This window comes from Amblyomma mixtum, chromosome 3, assembly GCF_055824585.1.
Source record: "Amblyomma mixtum isolate Tamu chromosome 3, ASM5582458v1, whole genome shotgun sequence".
Taxonomy (NCBI): Eukaryota; Metazoa; Arthropoda; class Arachnida; order Ixodida; family Ixodidae; genus Amblyomma; species Amblyomma mixtum.
The window spans coordinates 80,456,125-80,481,986 of NC_143014.1; the positions used below are offsets into that span (position 1 = coordinate 80,456,125).

The following is a 25,862-nucleotide window of genomic DNA, read 5'->3' on the forward strand; positions in this document are numbered from 1 at the left end:
GACGCAATGTCATAAGTGCATCTAAATGCAGCAGGAGGCCTGTCCGCAGCATTGCCAGCTGCACAACCATTGGTGAGCAAAATTTGCCTGACCCAATTTCGATCAAGGCACTGTTAGAGGACTTCAGTACTCTGTTTACTCCGGGTCTAGGGCTCATTGATGGTCCCAGTCTATTTACAGTTTCACGAAAGGGCAAAGCGCAGTTCTACAAAAGAGCGTTCTGTACCATATGCAATGCAGCAGCAAGTGTCTGGTGAGACAGACTTGTCAAAGAAGGCATTCTCTCACCTACTGACAGTGCAGACTAGGCCACACCTCTGGTTCCCATAGTCAAAAATGGCCTCATTAATTTGGCAAATTTAAGGTGACCACCTATGCATGCGTCATGAAGCAATACCCATTACCAAAAATATGGGATATCTTTGCTAATCTAAGCAGTGGTGAAGTCTTCAGCACCATTGACTTGAAAAATGCTTAAAAGCTGCCACTTGACGAAGAAAAAAGAAACCTATAGGTAGTAAACACTCATAAAGGCCTGTTTTCTATCAAATTTTCAGAATAGCCTATGCTCCCTCTATCTTTCAGAGACGCACTGAGGGCATCCTGCAAGGCATTCTGGGCATTCAAGTTTATCTGGACAATGTGGTAGTCACAGAAAAGCATGGCAACTGCAACATGCTGCATGAAGTTTTCAGGCATCTCCGCTAGTACAATTCAGTTCAGTTCAGTTCAGTTTATTTCCTTAAAGACTCCTATTCAGGAGTATCACATAAGGGGTCAAGTCAAGTTGCATCCGCAGAAATGCAAGTTCCGGCAAACAGAGGTTGAATTTCCGGGACATCGCATAAGTGCGGATAGGCTGTTGCCTAAGACAGACAACATTGCCACAACAGCAAAGATGCTGAAGCCAAAATGTGTTTCATAACTATGGGCATTCTTAGGCTTCATGATGTACTATTATTAATTTCTGGTAAACTTGACTGCTGTTCAGGAGCCACTACATGAACAGCTAAGAAAGAATGCACACTAGCAGCGGGGAGCGAGACAAGCTAATGCTTTCCTAACAGTGAAGGGGCTGATAGAAGAAGCTAAGTTCTTGGCACACTATGATTCCAGTAAACCCCTTACTTTAGAAACTAACACTTGTCATGTGGCATCAGCACTGCAATGTACTACAGAGTAAATCAGCAAGATCGACCAATCGGATTTTCATCATAAAACTCTCTCATCTGCTGAGCGAAATTACAAACGAACTGAAAGAGGCTTCGGCTATTGTCTTCGGGGTTACAATGTGCCAGGAATATCTGCTCGGGAATCAGATCATGCTTGCCATAGATGACAGACTTCTTCTCAGCCTTTTCAGCCCCGACAAGCCCTTTCCAGCAATGGTCGCCACCTAGATTCAGCACTGGTCCCTTCTGCTGAGTACCTACAACATAAAATTCAGTTCAAGCCAGAGAAGGCTTTGATTCCCACCAACACCCTCAGCTGTTTGCCTGAGTGGCAACAGCATAACACTTCTAAGGTTGCAGAAGACAACGCTAGTGAGTACATTCTTCTAACCGATCAATCTCGATACCAGCCCACTCTCAGCGAGCAGTTTGGCCAAAATGACTGCTAACAATAGCGAACTCACACACGTTTGCAATTACATTCACAATGGTTGGACATATTTGCAACCGGCACAGGAGGTGTTACACACACACTTGGAAAAGAAAGAAAAGTTCATATGCAGCCATAGCACAGTAATTCCAATGTGTGCACGGCAGCCAGTGCTGTGTATGCTGCATGGTGCACATCAAGGGACAACGGCTACAAACAATTTGGCACGTTCTTTATTCTGGTGCCCAGGACTCGATTGGGACATCAAGAATCTGATCAGCACATATCTAATCTGCATGAAGTGATGCAGCGTGCCCCCTGCCTGACAACCCCACCCTTGGCCAGACACAAGGGAGCCGTGGTCTAGGCTCCATGCCAATCTTGCGAGTCTTGTGGAAGGTCACATGCTGCTGATTGTGGTAGACTCCCATAGAAACGAATCGAGGTTACGGCCATGAAGATGGCCAGTTCGGAAAAATTATCTAATGCATTGCAAACGATGTTTAGCTGTTCAGCTTGCCGAAGACCCTTGTGACAGACAATGTGCAGCAGTTTACCAGTGAGGATTTAAAATCATATATGAAGTGCAACAGCATCAAATATTTGCAGACAGCCCCCTACAAACCACAGCTCTAACGGTCTGGCCGAAAAAGTGGTATGGACTGTGAAGAAAGGCTTAAGCAAGAATGTGAGCAGTAGTTTGCAAGCTTGTCTAGACCACATTCTCTCTCATTATCGGCACACGCCCCTCCGAAAAATCCCAGCTTCCAAGCTTCTCGGATATCAGCCATGCTCTTCATTGCAAAACGTCATGTCACAACCTTTCCCTTCTGCAGGTGCATGCAACAGTGGTCAACAACTGGGCAAGAACATCTGGTTCAAGAACTATGAGATTGTGTGACAAATGAAAACCGGGCGTGTTAGAGCCCACGAAACGCTCGCTCATGATAACTGCAAGGACTGCAGATACGGAGCAACATAGCCGCCACCCCGAGCAGCTAAAGACCAGGAAGACCAACGCAGAAGGAGCAGAGGTCAACCCCAAGACCATCAAGGAAACAACAACTGAAGGCAGCGAAAAGGCGTTCGCAGACTTGCAGTCTCAACGCCAAGGTTGTGCAGCAGCAACAGCCGCCAACATTCAAGCATCGCAATATGTGCACGCTGCAGACGGCACCAACAATACACAGACAATCGGCCGAGCTGAAGCGATGCTGCACAGGTCCAAACAGAAGCCGTGGCCCCCCGACCACTTCACTCCTTAAGGGGGAAGAATTGTAAAAAAGCATGCACCACAGGCACATCATTATCGACACTACAGGTTCACCAGCCACGCCCATTCTATCAATAGCGGTTGCGGTGACTTCACAAGCCAGATGGATATAAAAGCTGCTATAACTGATAATAAAGCTTGTTTGCCCTATGCAAGCAACGTCTAGTTTCACTTCATCTTGCTTGCGAGAACAGAAGGTAATCAAATTCTGCTTCAAATGACTAGGCATCACCAGAAGCACCACAAAACATGGAAGAGTGCACAGGTTAGGCTGGTTTGCTGCTAACAAATGGAAGCCTATAATCATGAAGCTTGCCTTTCTCAAAAACAAATTGTTTTGTCTTGAGCGGACAAACGAAGAGGTAAACATTTTCCATCCAAGGTTTTCGCTGTCAATGTGGAAAGCAAGGAAGCAGCTAACAGATTTTGCAAAAATGAAAAGTAAGCTCCTCAGGTAACTGGTTGATAATCTCCATACAGATAATGCATTATTATGCTATAAGCACAGTAGCCTTACTTAAGACGTCCAAGTAATGCTACATACACATGAATGTGCAAACAGCCCACATCAGCTAGCCCAGTTCCTCTGATGCCAGTTTAATTTACTACCATCCAAAGTTTTCTACCTAAAGACTACCAAATTAGTTCCATTCTCAATAACAATAATTCTGTAGTCCTCATGCTGAGACATGGCTACACATGTATTGAACAAATGAACAATGAAATTCATCTCCATACTAATGTGTGCACGTGCGTGCATTGGTTAACTGGTGCATTAATATAGAAGTATGTAGCCAAGTACTCCACCAGGGTGGCCAAATGCTGTTCTGGTGGTGTGTTGTTGGCTTTGTTCACCAAGTTCAGGCCACACTACAAGCTTGGTTATTCAGTTCCATCAACACTAAGTTATTTTTTAATTCAGAGGACAACTGCTGTGGCACCAGGATTCGAACCATGAACCTTTAGCACGAGAGGCAGTCACACCACCCCTACACCATCACTGTTACCAGCACTGCAGCTGCTACAGAGTGTAAGGTGGGCAAATAAGATTAGGAAGGTTGCGTGGATGAGATGGCCACAGCCGACACATGACAGGGTTAATTGGAGGGATATGGGAGAGGCTTTTGTCCTGCAGTGGACTTGTTAGGCATGATGACGACACGTGTGTATAAATATGAGCTAGGTGGTAAAAAAAAAAAAAAGATCATCATATTTTGCACTATCAAGAAAAGCATAATTTAACTGCTTACTGATTTGGACACTAAGCTGAAAATAGTCTAAACTATGGGTCCAGCTCCTCCACCAATTCCTCCAACGTACCGTCCAATGGAGCTCAGTCCTTCCTTTTGTGGAAGTGGAAGTCCACCGCAGTAGTATTGCAATGACCGCGCAGCATCGTCATGGAGATTGTATTTATCTATTCAGCGACTTAAAATTCCCCCACATTAACGAGTCTGATCTGTCATCATTCAGCCATGCTTCTGAAGACTTCATTAGCGTGGTGACCACACAAAGTTTTCCATGTCGACACCATTGCCTTCAAGGATCCCAAAAGGCATAGTAATCATATGAATTAACCTAGAAGGATAGAGTGCACTTATCATCAGATTTGGATTTGGTCAGCGCCCCTGCTCAAGCTGCTACAGCGTCAATGATCATGTCAGCTTGGAAGTCACTGGCATAAAGGGAACCTCATGTGCTTGCACCTCCACCACTCGCTAGCAAGCGGCCTCTCAGGTTCCACGCCACAAATTGCTGAGAGAGAGAAGTGCAACTATTTTTGACCTCCCAGACATGTCACTCGATGTTGATTTTTGTGCAGATGAAAATGTCGACCACCTGGGGTTCTTTAGCGTGTACTGATATCGCACAATAAACGGGCTTCTAGCATTTTGCCTCCATCTAAATGTGACCACCACAGCCAGTGGTTGAAGCTTGCTGGAAAGCATCCCTACACTCTGAGAAAGAAAATAAAGTCCTTTGTTCCTTTCTAAATTTCATGTCTGTACCACTTCAACCTAAATTTGGACCATCTACTAAGTCATTAACTAGCCCACCCACATCTTTAGTATTTTGGATCCTAGCCAGTGCTCCTAAAACAATAAGGTCAGCCTATACCTTGATGGCTTCACTGAGTAGAAATTGCACTCCAACTATACGTTCACTTTCTGTTAATCTTTTCAGGCATCACAACTAAAAAAAACATAGCAAAGGCAACTATCACGACACAAACAAGTAATTGGACATTCTTCAACCAAGTACTTCTTCCATTTTTTTTCCACTTTATGGGTTGAAGACATTTTGCTTCTCTTTAAGAGTACACCGTTTGAACAGGTTAGTATGTATGCTCAGTCAATTGCCATCGCTAATGATAAAAATAACTCACAGTTGAGCAGATCTCTCTGAGAAATCTGCAATAAGAAGCCCTTGTATTGGAATGCGAAAAGTGCATCATCCAGCTTCATAGCAGAAGTACAATGACAGCCGAAAGGATTGCGCTCACCAAAGTCCACTGCTAAAGGCAGATAATCACTGAAATAGCTTATGTTCAGTTTCCAAATGTGACCTAAGGATCTTTTGGAAATCAATTTTGCTTAACTAATGCTAATCATGTCACTTAATATAGAGATCTTAATAATACCCTTATAGACCATGATGGCTCTTTCACACTTAACCCATTCTTTTTACTGATAATTACCAAATAGGATCATTTCAACATTCCCTCTGTAAACTAAGCTATCTGCCTATGTATAATTTTAAGAATGCTTTTTACCCAGTTAGATTCTATGCCACACCATTCAAAAATCCATCTACTGGCCAGCTACCAGCTGACTAGAAGGTTACTAAGGCATCTGCTCTGGATAAAGGTTGGTTTAGGCATTCACCTCCAAAGTGAATGCCTAGACCAAAAATGGTATGCAATCATGCGCTCATGATTGCATGCCATTTCGTTAACCTGCATGAGCTCCAAGCTACCATTTAAGTCTATCTTCTTCTCTGATCAATGTGGCTTTAGAAACGGCTTCCCATGTGAAACGCAATTGACAACTTGCAGAACTGCAGGAAAGCTGACTTACAGGAAGATACTTTTCCAATCAGAAACCGTCAATCACAGACCGTGTTTTTACTTCCTCTCTACTGACAAAGGGGCTAGCATGAGAGAAGATGGGTCAGTTGCCCTCCATTATTCTTTTCGAAAAGGAGAGAGGGGGATGCCCCTTAATCTGCATGAACCTGAAGAAGCCTCAACGGTTACCACCAACTTTCGAGATCGAGTGTAAAGGACAGTAGTCGAAAGGGTACAATGGTGCATTCCCTTGATGAGTACCTGCCTCGACCTGCTCCTCACGTTCATACTCCTGCTCTGAACACAAAAGGGGATAGAGCAAATATTTATTGAGGATATGCTAGAGACCAACGCTGGCGAGGGGATGCCACCATGGCACCCTAGAGTCAAAAGAAATTTTGGATTCAAAGGAAAGCTTTTTCAGCTACTCTACTATGTCCTTTTAACAACTTCCCTCTCATAAAGATTAAGAAGCACTTCCTCCCTTCCTCTTTGAAAAAGAATGCGAGAATGCCATCTGTGAACGAGGGTTTTTGGTTGGAAAACATGCGCTGCACTGTAGATGGCGCGCAATATTCTGCAAGTCGTTTACTGCTGAATTTACTACTGATATTCATTTTTTTATCCACAGTAACATGCAAATTGAATGCATATTTCTCGAATCTTTAAACCATTTAAGCATGCAACTCACTGCTGCCTGATTTAGAAACTTTCTACTCTCTGCTTAAATCTACTTATCGTGGCTCCTTAACTCATTATTGCTATGTGACAAAAAGTCACATTGCCAGCAGTTTACTGCAATAAGCCATGCTTCCTTAGGTTAGTTCTCGTGAGGTCCAGGCAATTTTCAGCCACTTACTTTTCCTAACCTACACTTCTGCTAACTTACCATCTTGCATGAGACATGCTGACGACTGCATTTTCTACTGCACCATCACCATTTCAGATGATTGCCACATCCTTCAAAGAGGCCTTAACTGTGCTAATGTCCATAGTTGGCTTTGTGGGGTTTAACATCCCAAAGTGACTTAGCTTATGAGAGACGCTGTAGTGGGGAGCTCCAGATAATTTCGACCACCTGGGGTTCTTTAACATGCACCGACATCGCACAGTACACGGGCCTCTAGAATTTCGCCTCAATCGAAATTCAGCCGCCGTGGCCGGGATCGAACCCGTGTCTTTCGGGTCAGTAGCTGAGCACCATAACCACTGAGCCACCGTAGTGGCTTAACTAACTGTGCTAATGAATGGTGTAACAGTCATTAAGTGACATTAAATGCATATTATGACCAAATAAATCATTTTTCCAGGAGGTCCCATTTCAGTCACGGATTCCAGGACCTCCTCCTGTACATGATCATCATGAAGCAAATTTGCATTTTAGTAACATAGATTCTGAAAATCGATTCTTATTTAGCCATATGTGATTTAACACTTCATTGCCTTACCTACTAAAGAGCACCACTGCAACTAATGGCCTTACGTATAAATGCCTATGCGCTTATTTCACATCAAATTGCTTCTTGCCTTGCAACCATCTCCATAAAGGTTTCTAAAACATTAGGAAAGATACTTAAAAGAACTGTTTACAATGGAAAGCACTAAGAAACACCTTGTAAATAAACTGTAAATTGTGAGGCTTAATATCCCCAAGTGACACATGGGCTATGAGGGACGCCATAGCAGAGGGCTCCGCAATAATTTAGACAACCTGGGGTTTTTTACCATGCACTAACATCACACAGACCATCAGCTCTTCTGTATTTCACCTTCATTGAAATATGGTCACCACAGCTGGGATCGCACCTCCGACCTTAGGATCAGCAGCCGAATGCCAAAGCCACTGAGCCACTGCAGCAGGTTAGGAAACGGTTTGGCATTTACAAGTAAACTAACCCATTCACCCAGTAATATCTCCAAACAGGCCTGCCCAACTGTATTCCATCACGAAGAGGAGTTTGCATCATGTATCTGATCCGTCACCAAATTTAATAACCTTAAAAAGCATTTCAGTACAGTGCTCCCAAAGTTCATATCTAGCAAACAGACTAGCAAAGTGTGACGCTTTGGGGAGCCCACCATATTCATGATAAGGATAACTTTTCAGTCACTTTAATAAATTTATAGCATTAAATGCATCTTTTTAATCAAAACAAAGCGCAAAAAACCAAATGATACACCTAATTCAATAGATGTAACTTTTTGCTATGTCAGCATTCATTTTAATATGAGTAGTAGTGAAATGGTGTAGCAGCTCATACATAACAGAAACAACAGTCTTTCTTTCTCCGAATTAGGCAGAAACCTTAACACAGCAGCTTATTCCAAGGTTGACACTAGTTTGAAAGCTAGGAAATATGTATACATCATACTCTGGGCATGAAACAGCACATAACAGACCACACACCTTTTGCCACTATTCGTCCGGATCTTTGAGAAGGATAAGGTATGCAACTGTGAATTTTGTATGAGAGTGCATCCATGTCAACCAAGTCAACAAAAACACACAATGCACGAAACTGCTTCTTCAGGTGCAGTCATCAAAGTCACTGTCAGGGCACATCTCCATGACTGCAAAATTGAACAATCATCCTAATACAGAAATGCAGGGTACGTTGCTGGGCTAGTTGGTTTGTGTCAGACATCATGGAATCACGGCGCTTGCATACGAGGACATAAAGAGGGCAGCACAGTTGTGTGTGTGTCCTCTTTGTGTCCTCGACTGCAAGAGCTGTGATTCCATGACAATCAAGAAATATATCACAGCCTTGCATACGAAGTGCCTGTAGTGTCCATACAGCTCACCTGTGTGCTCGCTAAACTGCAGGCGCATATATCGAACAAACCCACAAGCAAGACATATCATGAGAGGTCATCTACATCCCACAGCCCCCCAGCCAATGGCTGCAGTGCCTTGAGCAAAAGCGATCCACATCATTACGGCACTGCGCAATATGAAACTGGCCAAAAGTTCTGCTTTCAATCAGCATCAAAAGCCTGCATCAGCTCATTACATTGATGACAGCTACATATGGCATGCCACGAGTTCAAAATTTTGCTAACAGTTCTTCTTAAGTTTAACAAAGAGCCTATTTTTGTCCAAAGCTGGAACGTGAAAAATACACATGCAATCCTTTTCTGCTTATTTCAGTTCAGCACTTTTGTGTACTTCAGCGACTAAAACCTAAAAAATTTTTTCTTAAACCATACAGGACTTGAGAACCAAAAGTGAACACAGGCTTTTGCAGTTAACAAAACCGGAATTTTGTTGATCCAGCTAGGCACTAAAATATAGGCTTGTGCCTAATAAAAGCTGCATGAACTTCAGTCTCATGGTGAGTCATTCAAACAAGCATGCTCAAGGCTGCCTTTGAATAGGAGTTTCCCCACAAAATCCAACACATTTATTGGCTCCCTCTTCTCCCAGCTGCTGTGGCAATAGCAAGGAACTTCAAAAAATAATATGGGTTTTGCATTAGCAAAATCTCAGGAGTCTGAAAAAGCCAACAAATGATGTTTCTTTGCTATCATATCGCCCATCAAGAGGAAAACTGAAGCTCTAGCCTACCAAGTACACAGTCAATAACAACAGAGTAAAAATTTTAACACTTCAATAAAACATGAACTCCTAGATAAAGTCAGTTCTACATTTAATAACACTTGGTTTTCACCCTTAAGCAATGCACCAACCAAGTGCACACCTAGAAATTTTATTGGGGATAGGAAGAGAGGAAAGACAGAGAAACAAAAAAAAAGGTCTTTAATGAAATACAAAGTATGTCGTTAGAAGCAAGGACAGCTTTGGCATGCTTAACCAGAGCTTCCTGGTATGCGTGGAAAAGCTGGAACAGTGGAGTAAGCCAGTTAGAACGCGAAGTAGAGGGTTTTCAAGCAGGAATTTGAGACAGGGAGTGAGCAAGGGTATTTTGAATGTGTGGGCAGCCCCAGAATGCATGCATGCTCTCAGGAGAAGTATACAGGAGGGTAGGTACCCAACCTGCACACTTGCTTACTTCTTTTCATTGTTTGTGCAAGCAAGAATGCCATGATCCGGAGAATACTACACATACAACGAGCATAACGGATGTAAAGTGGGTTCTTAATTGCAAGCAAACACCTAATATCATACTTTTTAAAAGTCCAACAAGCACTGTCACACATCCTAGTGCCTACATGATGTGATGTGTCTACTTATTCTACATATGTACCAAAATTCCTCGAACGCAATGAACAAGCACATAAACCTCCAACCTTCAACTGTGAGTAAACCAAGATCAGTGAAAAGTTGCAAAGCCCGGTTTAACGAGGCATAACAATTAATGCACTCACAATAATGATATTAAGTCAAACAAATCAAGAAATTATGCTTATTGCAGGCAAACGTCAGGCAAATAAGCATTTTTCCCCCATAAATCATCACATAATCCCATTTGTGCACCACACTGAATGTGCATGTTCATTCAAGTTCTTTGCAACCATGCCTGCTATATATAAGAAGTTCAGTGCACACAAACCTCTTCCACAAAGTTGCTTTTTAACAGCAGGGTTCACCTCTAAAAGAAGTTGTGTGGCAGCCCGTGCCCTTGACTGCAAGAGACCAACAGTATTCCAATTTTTCACCGTGCTTAGGCATGAGCGCACCTGCATACTACAGTGCTGCTAGTGCAGATGCTTAAGCAACCAACCTACCCTTCCTATGCCGTTACAGTCCAAAAATCAGCTGAAATGAAGACAGCGCTTAACAAAGCAAAAGCCCAGGCTAACTGACTGTACCTAACAAAGCATGCAACTGCTAATACTATCTTTTTTGTTTCTGGCACCCTCAGGAACAACGTTCTGTGCACCAATATTTGTGCAAGAGCCAAAACCTAAATAAACTTCCCTCATTAATGAAAACAGACATGTAGGCAGAAATCTTTCACACTAAAAACTATAGTTATAAATCAGAACTGGGAAGTCTGAGAAATAATGTCACTAGAAGCCAGATTCAAGCATTGCACTTTAATACATTACACAATATGCACTGAAATCAACAACGGCAAGTTAGTCACAACACAGTATGGACAATTAAGCAACGGAGCAATCAGCCAGGCACTCACAAAAAGAGAAATGATAAAAAATAGCGAAAATGAGAAACACAAAAATAGAGAGCATGCAGGCAAACTAGGCAAATTTCTAGGCAGAGGTCAATGCCGAGAAACTGCCATAGACGACAATGATACATAAGTTTTCAACATTCCAGAAAAAGACTTGAAAAACGATGGCACTATGACTTAACCAAGAAACAAGGTCAACCCATATGCATGCTGAATGGGTGACATGGTCAAGAGACCAGACAGATTATGAGAATATTACACAAACTTGGAACACAGAATAATTCATGTGACAGTGCCAACTGTAGACTAGATTACCTGGTAAAATAAGGCTCTTCAAGGCTTCTGTTCCAGTAGCCATGGCATTAACGAGACCCACATGTGCAGAGTTCAGGGCAGCCTGACCATGGTTTCCCCACAACCTGTTAAAACTATGCGTTTCAGGAAAACCGAAAATAAACAAGCAATGTAACTGCAGTGTCATTAAGAGATTAGGACCGCATGCATTCAGTGCTACTGCAGCTTATGACACAAGATGTTTCATACATGATTCTGCCTTGCAAGAAAATGAAAGTATTTTCTGCTTGATGACTTGTTTTTCATCAAAGATTACCCTTCATCAAAGATTAATTCACTGTTCATGAAAGCAAGGCAGCAAGTAACAGTTGTTCATGGAGGCAGTCAACTCGAGTTCTCATGGCTGTTGCCACAAATGATTGCGCACGTTGTGCTAACGTAACTGCAGTGTAAACCATATAACACATACCACGAGTAGCCTACTCATACCGCATGGTTCGAAAAAGTTATTATAATCAAAAGTGTAGCATCCAAATTTGCTGTTTTACTTGTTAGGCAGTGTCTATTCGCGCGAGGCAGCGGTAACTGTCATAAATGTGGAAGAGAGCGCGCCGTTCAAACGCTCTAGACAAGTACGTGCACGACTGTACGTCACACGACGCAGCTGACCACCGGCAAACGCCACGTCGTGAAAACTAGGGCTTCGCTCCGGCGGGCTCACCTACTCATCACTTTCAAATAATTTGTTACTGCTACTAAACAGTGTCAGTGCCAGGTGAATCTGGGACCGTGCTGCACATCAGATTTCACGTCAGACACGGAAACGTCCAGAAAACGTGCAACGGAATTTAGACTAACAGTCGGCGCAGTACTGAACACACAAAAATTGACAAGGCACGGCATATTACCTGACCCGGTCCTTCTTATACTTTCCAAACTCGATAGGTCCATAGCGTCGGAGTTCAAATCTACGGCGCCAGAAACTGCAGTTTGAGAGTAGCCAATGGATGGCGACAAAGCTGTCACCCATTTAAACTGACAAATGGCAAATTATGGGCTGAAACAAATATTGCTTAAAAGGTGGGAAGCGCAGGAATATATTTAATAACGATGCCCGACGACAGATCACTGCTAAATTGAAGCAGGAATGCCGGGAAGATAAAGTTTCGTATTTGGCTTGGCTATCGTTGGGCATGAAACGTAGATTCAGCCCAAACGAAGTGACCTAACTTTCTGGGGTCACCGAACTTACAGAGGACCCGGGTTGCACATTTAAAGATCTGCAGGTTGTAGAAATTCCGGAGCCCTTCATTACGCCACCTTTTCGTTTTTTTTCTTTCGCTCCCTTCATCTCTTCTCTCATGGTGCAGTTGAGGTGTTCACCGAGAAGTGAGCTACTGCGCCTTTCCCGTCCTCGAAACCCTCTGTTTTTTTTTTTTTTTTTTTCAGCCAACTTAGCGGTGCCCGCCCGTTACAACGAGTATGGCCTCAAGTAATCTGTCTAGCTATCATCGCAGTAACTGTAAAAATAGCGTCTACATATAGCCAATTTGGGCTACTTCCTGTTCAGGTGGGCATAGTTTTTTTGTTTTTTTTGCTATGTGGCTATTTTTGTTCCAAATTTCGTCACGGCCGAGAGGGAGGAAGGTACCGCTGTGAGATGAAAACAATGTGCGGAATACCACTCAAATCCACCGCATTGCCCGCACAAGTTCAAGCGAAGACGTGGTAAAAGGGAGACGCTAGAGGACTATTTTGAGGATTGGTCATCAAGAAATGGAAAGGAGCGGTAACTGTCTCACTTCTCGGTGGATGTAGGTACCTCAACCGTGCCGTGAGTGAAGGGAGAGTGAAATAAAGAGAGAAGATGCCGCAGTGGAAGGTTCCGAAAAAATTTCGACCACCTGGGGACCTTTATAACGTGCTCTGACATATTGCACAGCACACGGCTGCCTTTGAGTTTCGCCTCCATCGAAACGCAAAGCAACGGCGCAGCACCCAGCCGAACCAGCTCTCACTCAGCGACGGACAACCAAACCAAGCCGTGAGAGATAAGATGGAGAAAGGGCTGAAAAAGATGCCATAAAGGATGGCTCGGCCATTTAATGTCCTTTAAGTGCACTGACACCGCACAACAGGTGTCTTTAGCACCTCTTCCGTCGAAATCCAAGCGCCGTGGCCGGCATTCGTTTCGATTCGAACAACGCGCTCTGTGGCAGCGACGCCGGTCATCGCTACTCGATCGATGACGATTGATTGATACATGTCCTTTGCATCGCTTTGCATGCATTGCCAGCAGATTCAAGTATGGTTAGTACGCATGACCAGTTACATATCTGATAGCGAATCCAAGAGTTACGTACGCACTGATTTAAGTGTAAGGGCGGAAAGGCCAAGTTACGAGGCAAACAGAAAAACAAAGCACGTGCTCATGAGCCCGTGTCAATTTGCGGACATCAGCATCTTTTTAGTTTTGAAACGCTCAATATTGTCCTCTAAATCACAGCTTATTTTTGGCTCTTTCTGGCTACATATAATTTTCGCATTTGCCCTCAAAAAAAAAAAAAAGCTACTTTCTAAAGACCTCTGGCGGTTTGATTTCGGACCCATCTGGTAACCCTGCAAGCTGTGATGGCGTCTTGAGGGCACTTAGCGACTTAGCTGCCGCGGCACGAAGTAGTGTTTTTTTGCAACAATTTCCGCGCGTGGTGTATTCGCGAAAGACATGATTTCTTGACTCAGACGGATTGTGCGTGAGGAAGCCGGCAAGGCGCAATCAAGCATTATGATCACTTTGTCGAAGAAGCTGAAGCAGAGCTCACAGAACAACACAGACTCCGTGCAGAGCTTGGTGCCCGAGAGCGCCGGAGCTGTGCGGCGAGCTTCCGTCCGAGACAAGCTGCTCGTGCGCGAAGTGCAGGAGATGGAGGCCAACCTTCCCAATACATGCTCGCTCAAGTTTGATGACCCAGACGTGCTGCATCACTTCGAGCTTATCATCGCGCCCGATGAGGGCTACTGGCAAGGCGGCCGCTTCGTGTTTCTAGTCGAGGTTCCTGAAGACTACAACATGGTGCCTCCTAAGGTGAAATGCACGACTCATCTCTGGCATCCAAACATTAACGAGGCAGGGAATGTGTGCCTGAGTCTTCTGCGTGAAAGCTCCATCGACGGTATGGGCTGGGCGCCGACGCGGACACTCAAGGAAATCGTCTGGGGCCTGAACGCGCTCTTCACGGACCTGCTCAACTTCGACGATCCTCTAGACAACGAGGCTGCCGAGCACTACCAGAGAGACAAAGAAGGCTTCGTAGCCAAAGTGCGCGAATACGTGCAGAAGTACGCGAAGCGGTAAATAATACGGGCGGCGTTCGGAATTGTAATTCGCGTCTACGGGTCACCGCGGGCCCGTAGTTACCTGTTGCCATTTTATATGGTGACCTTGTGCTGTGTGTGTTTGGATCCTTTGCATCTATTCATTTTATGTGCTTCTCTACAAAGTACAAACGAAGTCTATAGTAGTGCGACCTCGTGAATAAAGCTATCTTTTAATTGCCTGCAACCTCAAGTATGTATGGCCAATATGGTCTCCCTCTTTGTATTATTAAATATTGACGGTTCCCCCGCAAGAATGTGCGCTCACGGTGAACACTGCTTTTGTCTAAATCAGAAGTGCAGTACGCCACATCGGGGGGTGTGGCAGCAGCCGAAGAAGATTGGCTTGAAGAGGCAGCGTTTGCAGCTTAATTGTTAGCTTGAGCAAACTGGCAATCAGGAAGAGCAAGGTTTTCTTTGGTTTCGTTGCGGAGAGCAGAAGTGCAATCATAGATGTAGCTCCTTCGGTGTTAGTTTGCGGTGGTGTAAAAAGATATAAAGGCGCCAGCCGTTATAACTCGCTACTTTGCTATAACGCCGAGTAAGCCCTTGCACATCACCGGGTAAGTTCGTTCTTGTGGTGTACAAGCGAAAGAACAACTGCTGCAGCTGGCTGACAATCCTGATCGCATTTTGCTGTTCAGGCTTGTCAAGGCTTCGCAATATTGCACGCCCAGAAAATGTCGCAGAGATGTTGCTCCCACCCATATTTCTTTTTTTTTTTTTATCAGTGGTCCTGTCCATATTACCGATAGCACTAAATCAGTGTTTATTATGTTTCTGTTGCATATGTTCTCCCGAAGATCGGTTCTGGTGCACGTTTGTCGGTAAGGGGTGTAGCAGAAATATGCAGCAGACATATGCTTCTGTTTTCGTGGCGGGTAGAGCACATAGCGCGCGAAATACTCTGCTACTGTGGTCATACCAAAGATGTAATTAAGCACACATCACGAGAAGCAACCCAACACCCCAAGTTTCTGCGCCACCTCACTCCCTCTGGTTAAAGTGGCTGATTATCAACACCTCAGCCTTATTCTGACGTACAAGCTGCAACATTTTCAGAGCTGCAGATCAGGTTCTCTCTCAGACGCGCGTGTACGCGTGCTTCCACGCAGAAAAAGTTGCGGCATTACAGCTTCAGAATGCGAGCGCTAGTCATGGCTTACGCAACGTTTCACGTGCGTAGTACGACCCGTTCAAACCAACGTTGCACTTAGCAGCGTTGGTTCAAACATTGCGTGATCACATGATTCAGAGGGAACAGCGCATGATGAATGTGACAAGGCAGAACTAGGTCGTAATGGCACACATGGAATACGGTGACACCTAAACAACCCAGACGCGGATGCCCACAATCGCGCTCGCTATCAAACATGCGCACAACGCGCACGGTTGCAGTTCCTCTCGGAGTCCGCGATAAAGTACGCATCTTGCTTCGTTTTTCTAATGCCAGATGTCGCGACAGCCCCACCGACTGCCTTGGCATCATGGAGGAAGCAAAAACTAGGAGCATCTCCATGACTAGGAGGGAGTACGACGTCACAATCTTGAAGCCTAGTCATAAAAAATATAGTGGAAAGCATCATGGGAAATAGGCCCTCACGTGACCAACGTTTTTAGATCCCTTTCAGTTTGAAAGCTGCGGTGCGCGGATTGTCGCCTTTCCGTTTCCTTCCGTGCGGTGGCGCTCGCCACGCTGTTTGACACAACGTTTTTATGGTTTGACACATGTGCAGTGTGTGGTAGATCTGTGGAAACAATTGAACACCTCATAATCAAATGTGATGGTATCCATCCGGATGTCGATGCAGGCACAGTCGCTCTTTCTGAGGCCCTAGGGTTTAAAGATAACAATGGTCATGTAAATAAATCTGCAGTGGAAGTCAGCAAAAAGCGATTGGAGGATTGGTGGCTGAAAAGCAGAGATGTGGCATAAGGTTAGAATAGTAGGAAACCGTAGGCAAAGGTGATGGAGAATCTTAATGAGAATTGCCAACACAGTAAACAAAAAAAATAATAAATAAAGAAAAGCTGAGCATGGTGGCAATTGCCACCACCCCGTTTCAAAGGGGGCGCTCCTATCCATCCAGCCCGACCAGCGTGGCCATAGCGTGGCCCTTCGCGTCTCCGCCATGGTCACCGCCGCCTGATTTGGAGCAGCCAGCAGATATCAGCATGGAAGATATCAGCTGTCCTGTGCCAGTTGTTGGCAGTGACGCTTATCTTACAGTATAAAAAAGCTTCAAGCAAGGGTGCTTAAAGCATCCCACCAAAAAGATGCTAGAGTTTACCAACATTGTAAAGAAAGCAATCACGATTTCTTTGAAGGAAGGTCCCGTTTTTGAAAGGGACGTTTTTTGGGAGCTGCTAGACGAGCTTGAATTGCAAAACCTTGTTCGGCTTGGATGTGCAGAGTATATGGCCACTTTTACATGCCAAGTGCTGCATTTTGTCATAGTGACACGCATCCGCATCCACGCGAGAGACGTGAACCGTCGGCTAGAGAACAGAGAAATATTGTCATTGCAAATAAAAAAGCTCGCCTTCAAGTAGCCATTCCCTCCGTGCTTCCGACTTAGTGTGTCTGCATGTAATGCTTGTCTGTGTTCAATGAAATTAACATTCTAAAAATGAAAGTGCAGTACGCTGCTGCTGTCTGTGCTATCATTGCAAATAAAAAGCTCTTCTATAGTTATTCCCTCCCTGCATCCAGCTAAGTGTGTCTGCATTTATACTTGTGTTCTCTGAAATTGGAATTCTAAAGAACGTGCAAAATGCTGCTCGCATGTGCGGTGCTTCGTTGATAATATAGCGCGGAATTTCGTGACTGATCTAGAAGCGGAACATCGCTAGTTTTATCCTTTCATTAATGTTTCGTGCATTCTCCCGAAGAAATATTGATAGCTCTACTCCAACATACGCATATCATCAGCGCTAAACGTCGCAAACGTGATGCGATAAAGCGCAATGCAAACGATTGGTTTTTTGCGAACTGGCATCAGCCTGCTCTTTATCTCACCCTTACTAGCCAGGTGAAACATTTCTTTAACCATGAGGCTGAAGTTTCAACGTGACAGCTCCAAAAGTACAGCAAATTTGAGTTCGACGTGTTCGCTCCCAATGTTATCGCGGATGAGAACAGGCTGTCACAGCAACTGCCAAGCGCGAGCGCTCCGGCGCCTCCGGGCCGACAGCGACAGCAGCGCCGCGTGGTGAGTGGAAGCGGACGGGGGCCGCTTTCTCGGGCGCGGCGCGGGGGAGCTTGCAAACTGAAAGGGATCTAAAAACGTTGCACGTGACAAGGCAGCGGTAGCTCCATGGAGGAAGGAAAAAAAAAAGAGAGGCCGTCACGTGACATTTTGTGAAGCCGGAAACAAGCTCGGCGCCATCTTACTCCGGCGGGCTTCTGTTTACATTTTGCCGCCGCGCCGATTGCGCGCGCGTTTCAAAGCCAACGAAGGAGCGTGCTACCGCATGGGCGCAGGCCCCCGCGCGAGTGGCGCTTGGCTGCTTGCCGGTTTAGGGTGTCCTATGTTGGTGTTCGTCAGCGGAAAAGTTAATAAAGCGGAAATACCCGTGTCAGACAGGCGGCTACTTCCAGTTACTGCTTCGTACTGCGTCGTACAATGCTGCCATGCATGACCACACCCCACCTTAGAGTTCAACCTGCCTTTTATTGCAGCTCTTGTCGCTGAATGTTGCAATCTGCCTCCATTGTGTATGTTTTGGAAGCTGGCAGTGTCAACAGTGCCTTCTGTTGCAGCAGTGAGGATTAGAAAAATTCTGCATTATTTTTTTGTTGGTGTTGAATACCATACTTATCTTCATTGTATGTTTTCGTGCGGCTGGCCATGCAAGGAATGCTTTCTCATACAGCAGTGAGGATGGGCAAATATACTAATAAGTTTGAGTTCTTGACCCTGAACACAAAATGTAGTATCATAACGTGTTGTAATGGTGGCCGTGCCAACAATGACTTTTGATTCACAACTCCAAAAGCCATTCATAGAGGCGACAGAAACGGAGAGGGCCAAAGTGCATATAGTAGACGGCAGGGGAGGATTTATGGATGGGGGGTGGGGGGGGGGGGGGGGGGCGTCGCTTCCCTCCAAAAGACTGAAATTTTACATAGGACAACCATTCTGAACACCTCTTTCTCAATTAAAAAATTTCAGAAAATATACGTTTAAAATGTGACTGCCCCCTCCGTAAATCCACCCTTTGTAGCATGGCAACATCGCATGTGTTTCGCATCCACAGATCTAGTATTGTGCATAATATATATGACCGTAGCTTTTCAGACTTCTAGAAGTTTAGGAGTCCCCAGTGGCTGCAGTATAAGTTTCATGGTGTTGTGCCTCATTTCAATGCTGTGTTTCATATTTAATGTGCAGAGCTGCAGCTGTACGCTCCACTTTTCTCTACTTGGTGAAATACTAGCTTGTAATGTCACTGCATAGTAGCACACTTTACTTGTGATCGACAATACAGGCAATGAAAGTCGATCTGTTGTACGTAATGAATGCATCAAATTATTTTTCTTCAACATAACCACAGGCCTTTTTGCTGGGCTAGTTGGTGTGACATTATGTTCAGGAAAGTAAAAACAGCATAAATTTTACACAAACCACACAGAAAGATGGACAGGACGGGCGCTGTCCGTCTTTCTGTGTGGTTTGTGTAAAATTTAGCGCTGTTTTTACTTTCCTGATCACAGTAACCACCACAAGCATCAATGAAATTCAGCGCACATGCGGATCCTCATTTCACCATGTACTTTTTACGAGAAATAACACTATCACAGGACATGGGCACAATAAACGCATGTGAGAAAAGGCCTCCAAATTCAGTTAGAGCGATCGCCTTTTTCGCACTTCTTGACCATGACATCAGCTAGAAAAGCAATTGCAAACCTGCTACAGGAGGAGGAGGAGGATATAGAAGAGGAAAGGCAGGGAGGTTAACCGAAATAATAATCGGTTTGCTACCCTACACGGGGGGAAGGGGGTGAGGGGATAAAAAAAGAAAGAGAAAGGAGAGTAACAGAAAATTGAAGTCACTATAAAACGTCACTATATGCGTATGTTTCCTGCTACAGGAAACCGGTATAAACATAGCGCGTGACCAAAAGCACAGAATTGGCCACGATATTGATACATGCATTCGAAGAGACAGAAGTAGTGCATGCACTAGAAGAGAAAGAAGTTAGTTGGCTCTCGCTCGCGCGCTCGGACCACTGAGGGACCGCCGCAGTTTTTCGTACTCCGGTGTTCGATTTCGCGTTGCACGCTACAATATGAACGAATACACTTGAGCCCGGCACGTCCCAGAGGCAAATAGCTCGCTAGACGCTTCAAACGTTACACGTTTCAAACGGGCATGTAACAAAGTTTCTGTATACTAAGAGCAAAGCGAGCGCAGCTGCTTCCTTTACAATATCGCTCTCCGCCCATGTCATGGCCCCCGCCGTTCAAACAAGCGCAATCGTCGAAAAACGAAAATGACAGTTATACCGACGTCAGTGACAATCGCTGGAGCGTTGCAAGAACACGCATAGGTAGCAACGAGGTTTCACTGCCGATGTAAACGGGAGCGCGAATGGCACACACACACTGCACGTACAGGACGCGAAACGTCCGCACAATGCGCCGACGACCGCTCTAGAGCAGCTGTCAACCTCCGATCACCATTACCTTGTGCGCATCCTCGAATGACAGCTGTTAATTTTGATCCAAATGGTATTTCTAACGTCATTGACAAACCAAAGAACTCATCCTCAACGGGAATTGACGGTATAAATAAGTACTTAAAAACACTAAACACATTGGTAGCGTCATTTTGTCACTGTTATTTCAGCAGTCGCTATCCTCCAGTTCCCTTCCTGCAGAGTCGGGAAGGTCGTTCCTGTCTTCAAAAAAGGTAACCAATCGTGTATACAGAACTATCGTCCTATACCTACCCCAAGTGTTTGTTCTAAAATCACGTAACATGTTATCTATTCCCAGGCAGCCCATTTCCTGTCATCCGTCAACTTCTTTCACCTTAATCAGCATGGCTTCCGTCAAAGTTACTCCTGCGGAACGCAACTCGCTCTTTTTTTTTTTCATGACATTCTCTCATATCTAGACACCTACTGAAGCTCTCTTTCTGGATTTCGAAAAAGCTTTCGCTAAAGTTCCCTACTGTCGCTTACTACTAAAACTTTCGTGCCTTAAACTTAGACCCATGTGTATTCAATTGGATCAGCGAATTTCTAACCAATCGTCTGCAGTTCGTCGTTGCCAACTCTTGTTAATCCGCCTTTTCCAACGTCTTATCGGGTGTTCCTCAAGGCACTGCACTAGGCCCCATTCTCTTCCTAATCTATATTAATGACCTGCCCCTTAACATTACATCTAACATCCGGCTTTTCGCTGATAATTTCGTAGTGTACCGCCCCATAAATAACCTGTCTGATGTTAGCGCTCTGCAGAACGACCTCCTTAAAATACAAGATTGGTGCGATACCTGGCTTATGAAAATAAATGTCAACAAAACTTCTTTGTTGTCTTTTCAGCAGCGTCGTAAGTACCAGGCTCCCACTTACCGCCTTTACGACTGTCCTCTAAACGTAACCGACACAATTAAGTACCTAGGCATTAACTTTTCCCGAGACCTGTCTTGGGTGCACTCATATTAATCAAATTGCTAACTCTGCAAACCGCACTCCTGGCTAGAGTTACGCCGTAACCTTGCCTTAGCGCCCCCTACTGTAAAATTTTGTCGCTTATGTCGCACTTGTCAGAACCAAACTAGAGTATGCTCATTCCATATTCGATCCTCATCAAGCTTACCTAACTAATTTGCTCGAGTCGGTTCAAAATCGCGCGGCTAGATTCATACTTTTCAACTACTCCTACCACACTAGCATCACTAAATTGAAGTCCCAACTTGATCTCCACACCTTAGCTTCCAGCCGTAAACTAGCACGCCTTTGCGTATATCACAGATTTTTCCATACCTTGCCTCCGGACATCTTCAACAGCCCAGTCTATCGCTTAACCCGCCACATCCACCCAAAAGCAGTCTATCCCGAGCGCGCCCATACTACAAAATTCCAGGAATGATTTTTTTCTACGGACAGCCCAGGACTGGAAAGACCTTCCTGGCCACATCGCCTTGTTAACAGACCATCATCAATTCAAGACCTCTATCGAAAATCTCCTATATTGCCGTACTCCACGCCCACCCCTCATGTAATACCCCGTGAATGGGCCTTTGAAGCATCAATAAATAAAATAAAAATAAATATAGCATGAGCGGGAGCAACATATTCGACGCTCAAGCATAGGTTCATCGGCGGACTTTTTTTTCGTTTTTTTTTTTATTTCCGAACGCAGGTTTTGTTTGTTTTTTCGGCGAATATTATGTTCAGCGAATGAAATGCTGACTTTTTTCGGTGATCTAATGTAGCAATTTTGTGTGGTCAAAAGTGGCTTAAACTCTATTTTGGTGTTCTTAATTAACGTGCAAATGGTAGTACTTGAAGCAGTGCTTGTAGAAGAAACTGCTATAGTGTTTCTCATAGCCTGAGTCGCTTTGGGACGGTAAACACACACACACACACACACACACACACACACACACACACACACACACACACACACACACACACACACACACACACACACACGCGCGCGCGCGCGCGCGCACGCACGCACGCACGCACACACACACACACACACACACACACACGCGCGCGCGCGCGCACACACACACACACACACACACACACACACGGGGGGGGGGGGGGCAAGCCCGGGGCAAGTTAGCATGAAGTGAACGAATGTCGCCTCTGTAGCGGTGGCGGGGCAGAAGGGGCTGGTAAGAGGAGGAGCCTGCGATGTCCAGGAAGCGCTGACCGCAGGCGTCAGCGCAACACCCATCCGGGTTCTCCTCAACGCTACCTCCTCACGGCGAGTTAATTCGCTGGGAAGGTTGGATCTACGCGGTGAAATTAAAGCACGCGTGGAGCGGCGGGGAAATTCCTTTTGAGGCAGTACGGCGTCTCCTGCGGATAACTTCTTTATGGGAAGAGCGTATATGTCACCTGCAGTAGATGGGACGCATTTACCGCTTCCCTAAGATGGTGTGTAGTGCATCGAGCCCACATAACTTGGACAGGGCATGAATATTATTGCTCAATGTGGCACACATCGACAACGATGCCCAGGGGACTGGCTAAGCACCGTAGAGGCCGAGCTGCTTGTGTGGAGTCTGTATATAGGAGAAGACGGGTCGGTGGTTGAATACAGAGGCGGTCTTTTAAAGTACAAACCGTCAGGAATGGCTATTAGCTCTATCACAGTGAGAAGCGGCACCTCTATACATGGAGGAAAAAAAACTGAGGAGGGAGCGTGACGTCACGCGACCAGCGTTCGCAAGCCGAGTGTTTACGAAGCCGTTTTCTCCCTCAGTTTTTCGCTCTCCGAGTCTGTCCTTTATGTTTTGAATCTGGTACGTTTTAGTGCGCGCGTATGTGCGACCCGCGGCGCGGGCGTCTACAGCAAGGAGGTTGATCTACAGTCAGTCTGCCGCGCTAATCTGCGCATGCGCGCGCGCAGCGGGGCTAGATTTTACCGCACGCTATCACGTGGTGTGATCACGGGGGGGACACACTCTCTTTTTATTTACTATATCTTTACTTGTTAAGACTAGGCTTCAAGGTTGTCGCCGGCCGCTCCCTCCTCAGTTTTTTTTCCTCCATGCCTCTATAGCACTCTAATCACAAATACACCTATATGGGAGTAAAAAGGGAGTATAAGCTGTCCTATAGCGCACTCCCTTCTTTAAAGGGTGTGCGTAGAGGACAACTTTGCTCCCTTTTTACTCCTTTCTGCTTATAGAGTGTATGATATAGGTAAATGCCTGGCGTACTTCAGGGAGAGCTGGACAGAGGAGACTGGTGTGCAAAATATGGTATTTCTTGCTTGCGCCCACGTAAGCTTGAAGCCCGCCTATGAAGTCGATTGAGAGAGGGTGCTCTGCTTCTGTCACTGAACGGTGAAAGTTGCGTATGACACTCGGCGGTCGGCTGTCGGTGACCTGAGGACACTGCCAAGGAGGGGGTTCTGAAGGTGTCACATGAACAAGCGGATAAGTCGAGTCAAAGTAATGTGCCAGGGCAGATGCTGCAGGGATTGCTTGAAATAGAGCAGATGCTACTATTGAGCAGATAATGGTAGGGAAATGAGGGGCTCCTTACGGCGTACATATGAAGGAAGCCAATAGTCACCGAAACCAAGGAAAACGTAGGGAATTTTTTTTTTAATTTGTGGTGGTGTGGCCACCGCAGCGTTGACCAAATGGTTTGAGCCTCCGCCTCGCATGCGGAAGGTGCGGAGTTCGATCTCCAGTGCCGCCGGTGCCCACCGGTGATGCAGTGGGTGCAAGTTTTCCCCTAGCTTGGTGCGCAGCTTATCTGGGGCGGAATGCTTGAAAAATGGGCCTGTGACCCGACCTTGGGTGCAGCATACCATCTTGTGCAGAAAAAAAAATCACCCTGTATTTGACAGCTTTCCCCTGCAGGCCTGCATGTTCTTGCCACTTGTGCAGTTTTCCAGTCGAAGTGCTGCATCGTCTAGAGTCAGTTGTGTCCTATTGGAGCTATTCCCCATTATGACTTTAGGAAATGTGCTTTCTTTCATATTATCCTGAGAAAACTGCTTTTTAACTCCACTGCACCTCGAACCAAGAAGGCACGTATTCGAGCAAAAGCGCCGCACCTCATAGCATTCCGTCATCTTGGAAAGCGCGTTGTCAGTGCCAACGCCCTTCTTAACGACCCGATCAAGAATCTTGTGTGAAGCCTCGGAGTAACTCGGGTAAGCTCGGGTAAGTTCGGAGGAGTGTGGCGCCAGCTGCCGCCGAGTGGGGAGGGGTGCGTTTCTCGCTCTTCATCTTCACACCCTCTCTCCACTCGGCGGCAGCTAATGCGACGCACATTCGTGCACATGCAGATGCCAGAAAGAAGAGGCGACGAATTCACGCATGCTTTCGCACGTCTACTCGGTCTAACAACGTTAAAACCCTGTACCACTTTTTCATTGTTTCCCCAGCATACAGCGCCAGTGGACGGCCCGGAATTGCAGCCGTTCAAACGCGCCGACAGCATCCACTCGAAAGCTCAGCACGTAACTAATTGGTTGGGAGCTATTGGAACCTCGAACGCCTTTCGATAGATGGCGGGCTCGCAGAAGAAAACTGTAGCAGAAGCATTGTGTTTCGAAGGCCGCAGCGTTCAGTATTTTGACTGACGCTTTGTTGCTTCATGTGTTAAAAAATCTTCAAGCGCACCCAACGATGAAAAGTGATTAAAATTCTGCGCGCAAGCAATAAATTTGTAAACCAATGCACGCACAAAAAGCCGCTCTGTTTTGGCCGCATTTCCATGGTGGCAAATACAAAAACGCGCGCGAGCTGTGCGATGTCAGCACACGTTAAAAAAATTGACAGTGGCTTAGCTCCGGTTAAGCCTGGATATACGAGGTCTGTTGGAAAAGTATCTGACCTTTGGCCATTGAAAAAAAACTTGCATAACTGGAGCGTTGCAAACCTAGTCATCTTTAAAGTAGTCTACTTGGGACTCCACACACTTCTCCCAGCGGTGCTGCCATTGTGGGAAGTATTCCGAAAAGGCCCTTTTCGGAATGGAGTTTAGCTCAGCTGTCGTTGCAGCCATAATGTTCTTCCTTGTCTGAAATCGCGCTCCTTTCAATGGCCTTTTGATTTTGGGAACCAGCCAGAAATCGCAGGGGCCATATCAGGACAGTAAGGAGTCTGTTGAACTACAGGAGTCTGGTTTTTCACCAAAAAATCTGATTCGAGTGCGAGGAATGTGCAGGAGCATTGGCGCGATGGGTGCGCCAATTTCCTGTTGACCTCAGCTCCGGGTTCTTGCGCCGCACAGCATCACGTAGGCAACGGAGGACATCCCTGTAGTACTCTTTGGTCATTGTTTGACCCTGTAGAGTGCGTACTCGTGGTCTGCCACACAGAGGGTGTCAAAGAAAGCAGTCAGCATCACTTTCACATTGCTGCGCAATTGGCTGGCCTTCTTAAGTCTTGGTGACGTGGAATGCTTCCACTCTGACGACTGGGATCTGGTTTCCGGGTC

The 25,862-nt window shown here is 45.6% G+C and overlaps 2 protein-coding genes across 5 annotated transcripts in view; one reads left to right on the plus strand and one right to left on the minus strand.

The window, feature by feature from the left end:
• The window catches only part of LOC149350758 (uncharacterized), a 111,400-nt gene that overhangs the window by 11,464 nt on the left and 74,074 nt on the right, over positions 1 to 25,862 (minus strand). For 2 of the 4 annotated variants that reach the window (XR_016290428.1, XR_016290423.1), the window contains exon 4: positions 11,354 to 11,457. The exons of 1 other annotated variant lie outside the window; for it this stretch is intronic. The gene's annotated coding sequence lies outside the window, so the exon portion shown is untranslated. Of the gene's footprint in view, positions 1 to 10,456; positions 10,530 to 11,353; positions 11,458 to 25,862 lie in introns of all 4 variants that reach the window. One more of the 4 variants, XR_016290425.1, reaches the window with a different exon arrangement.
• Positions 13,938 to 14,894, plus strand: LOC149350759 (NEDD8-conjugating enzyme UBE2F-like). Its single transcript, XM_089579902.1, has one exon. The coding sequence runs from the start codon at positions 14,118 to 14,120 to the stop codon at positions 14,685 to 14,687; it is 570 nt and encodes a 189-aa protein (XP_089436028.1). The 5' UTR covers positions 13,938 to 14,117; the 3' UTR covers positions 14,688 to 14,894.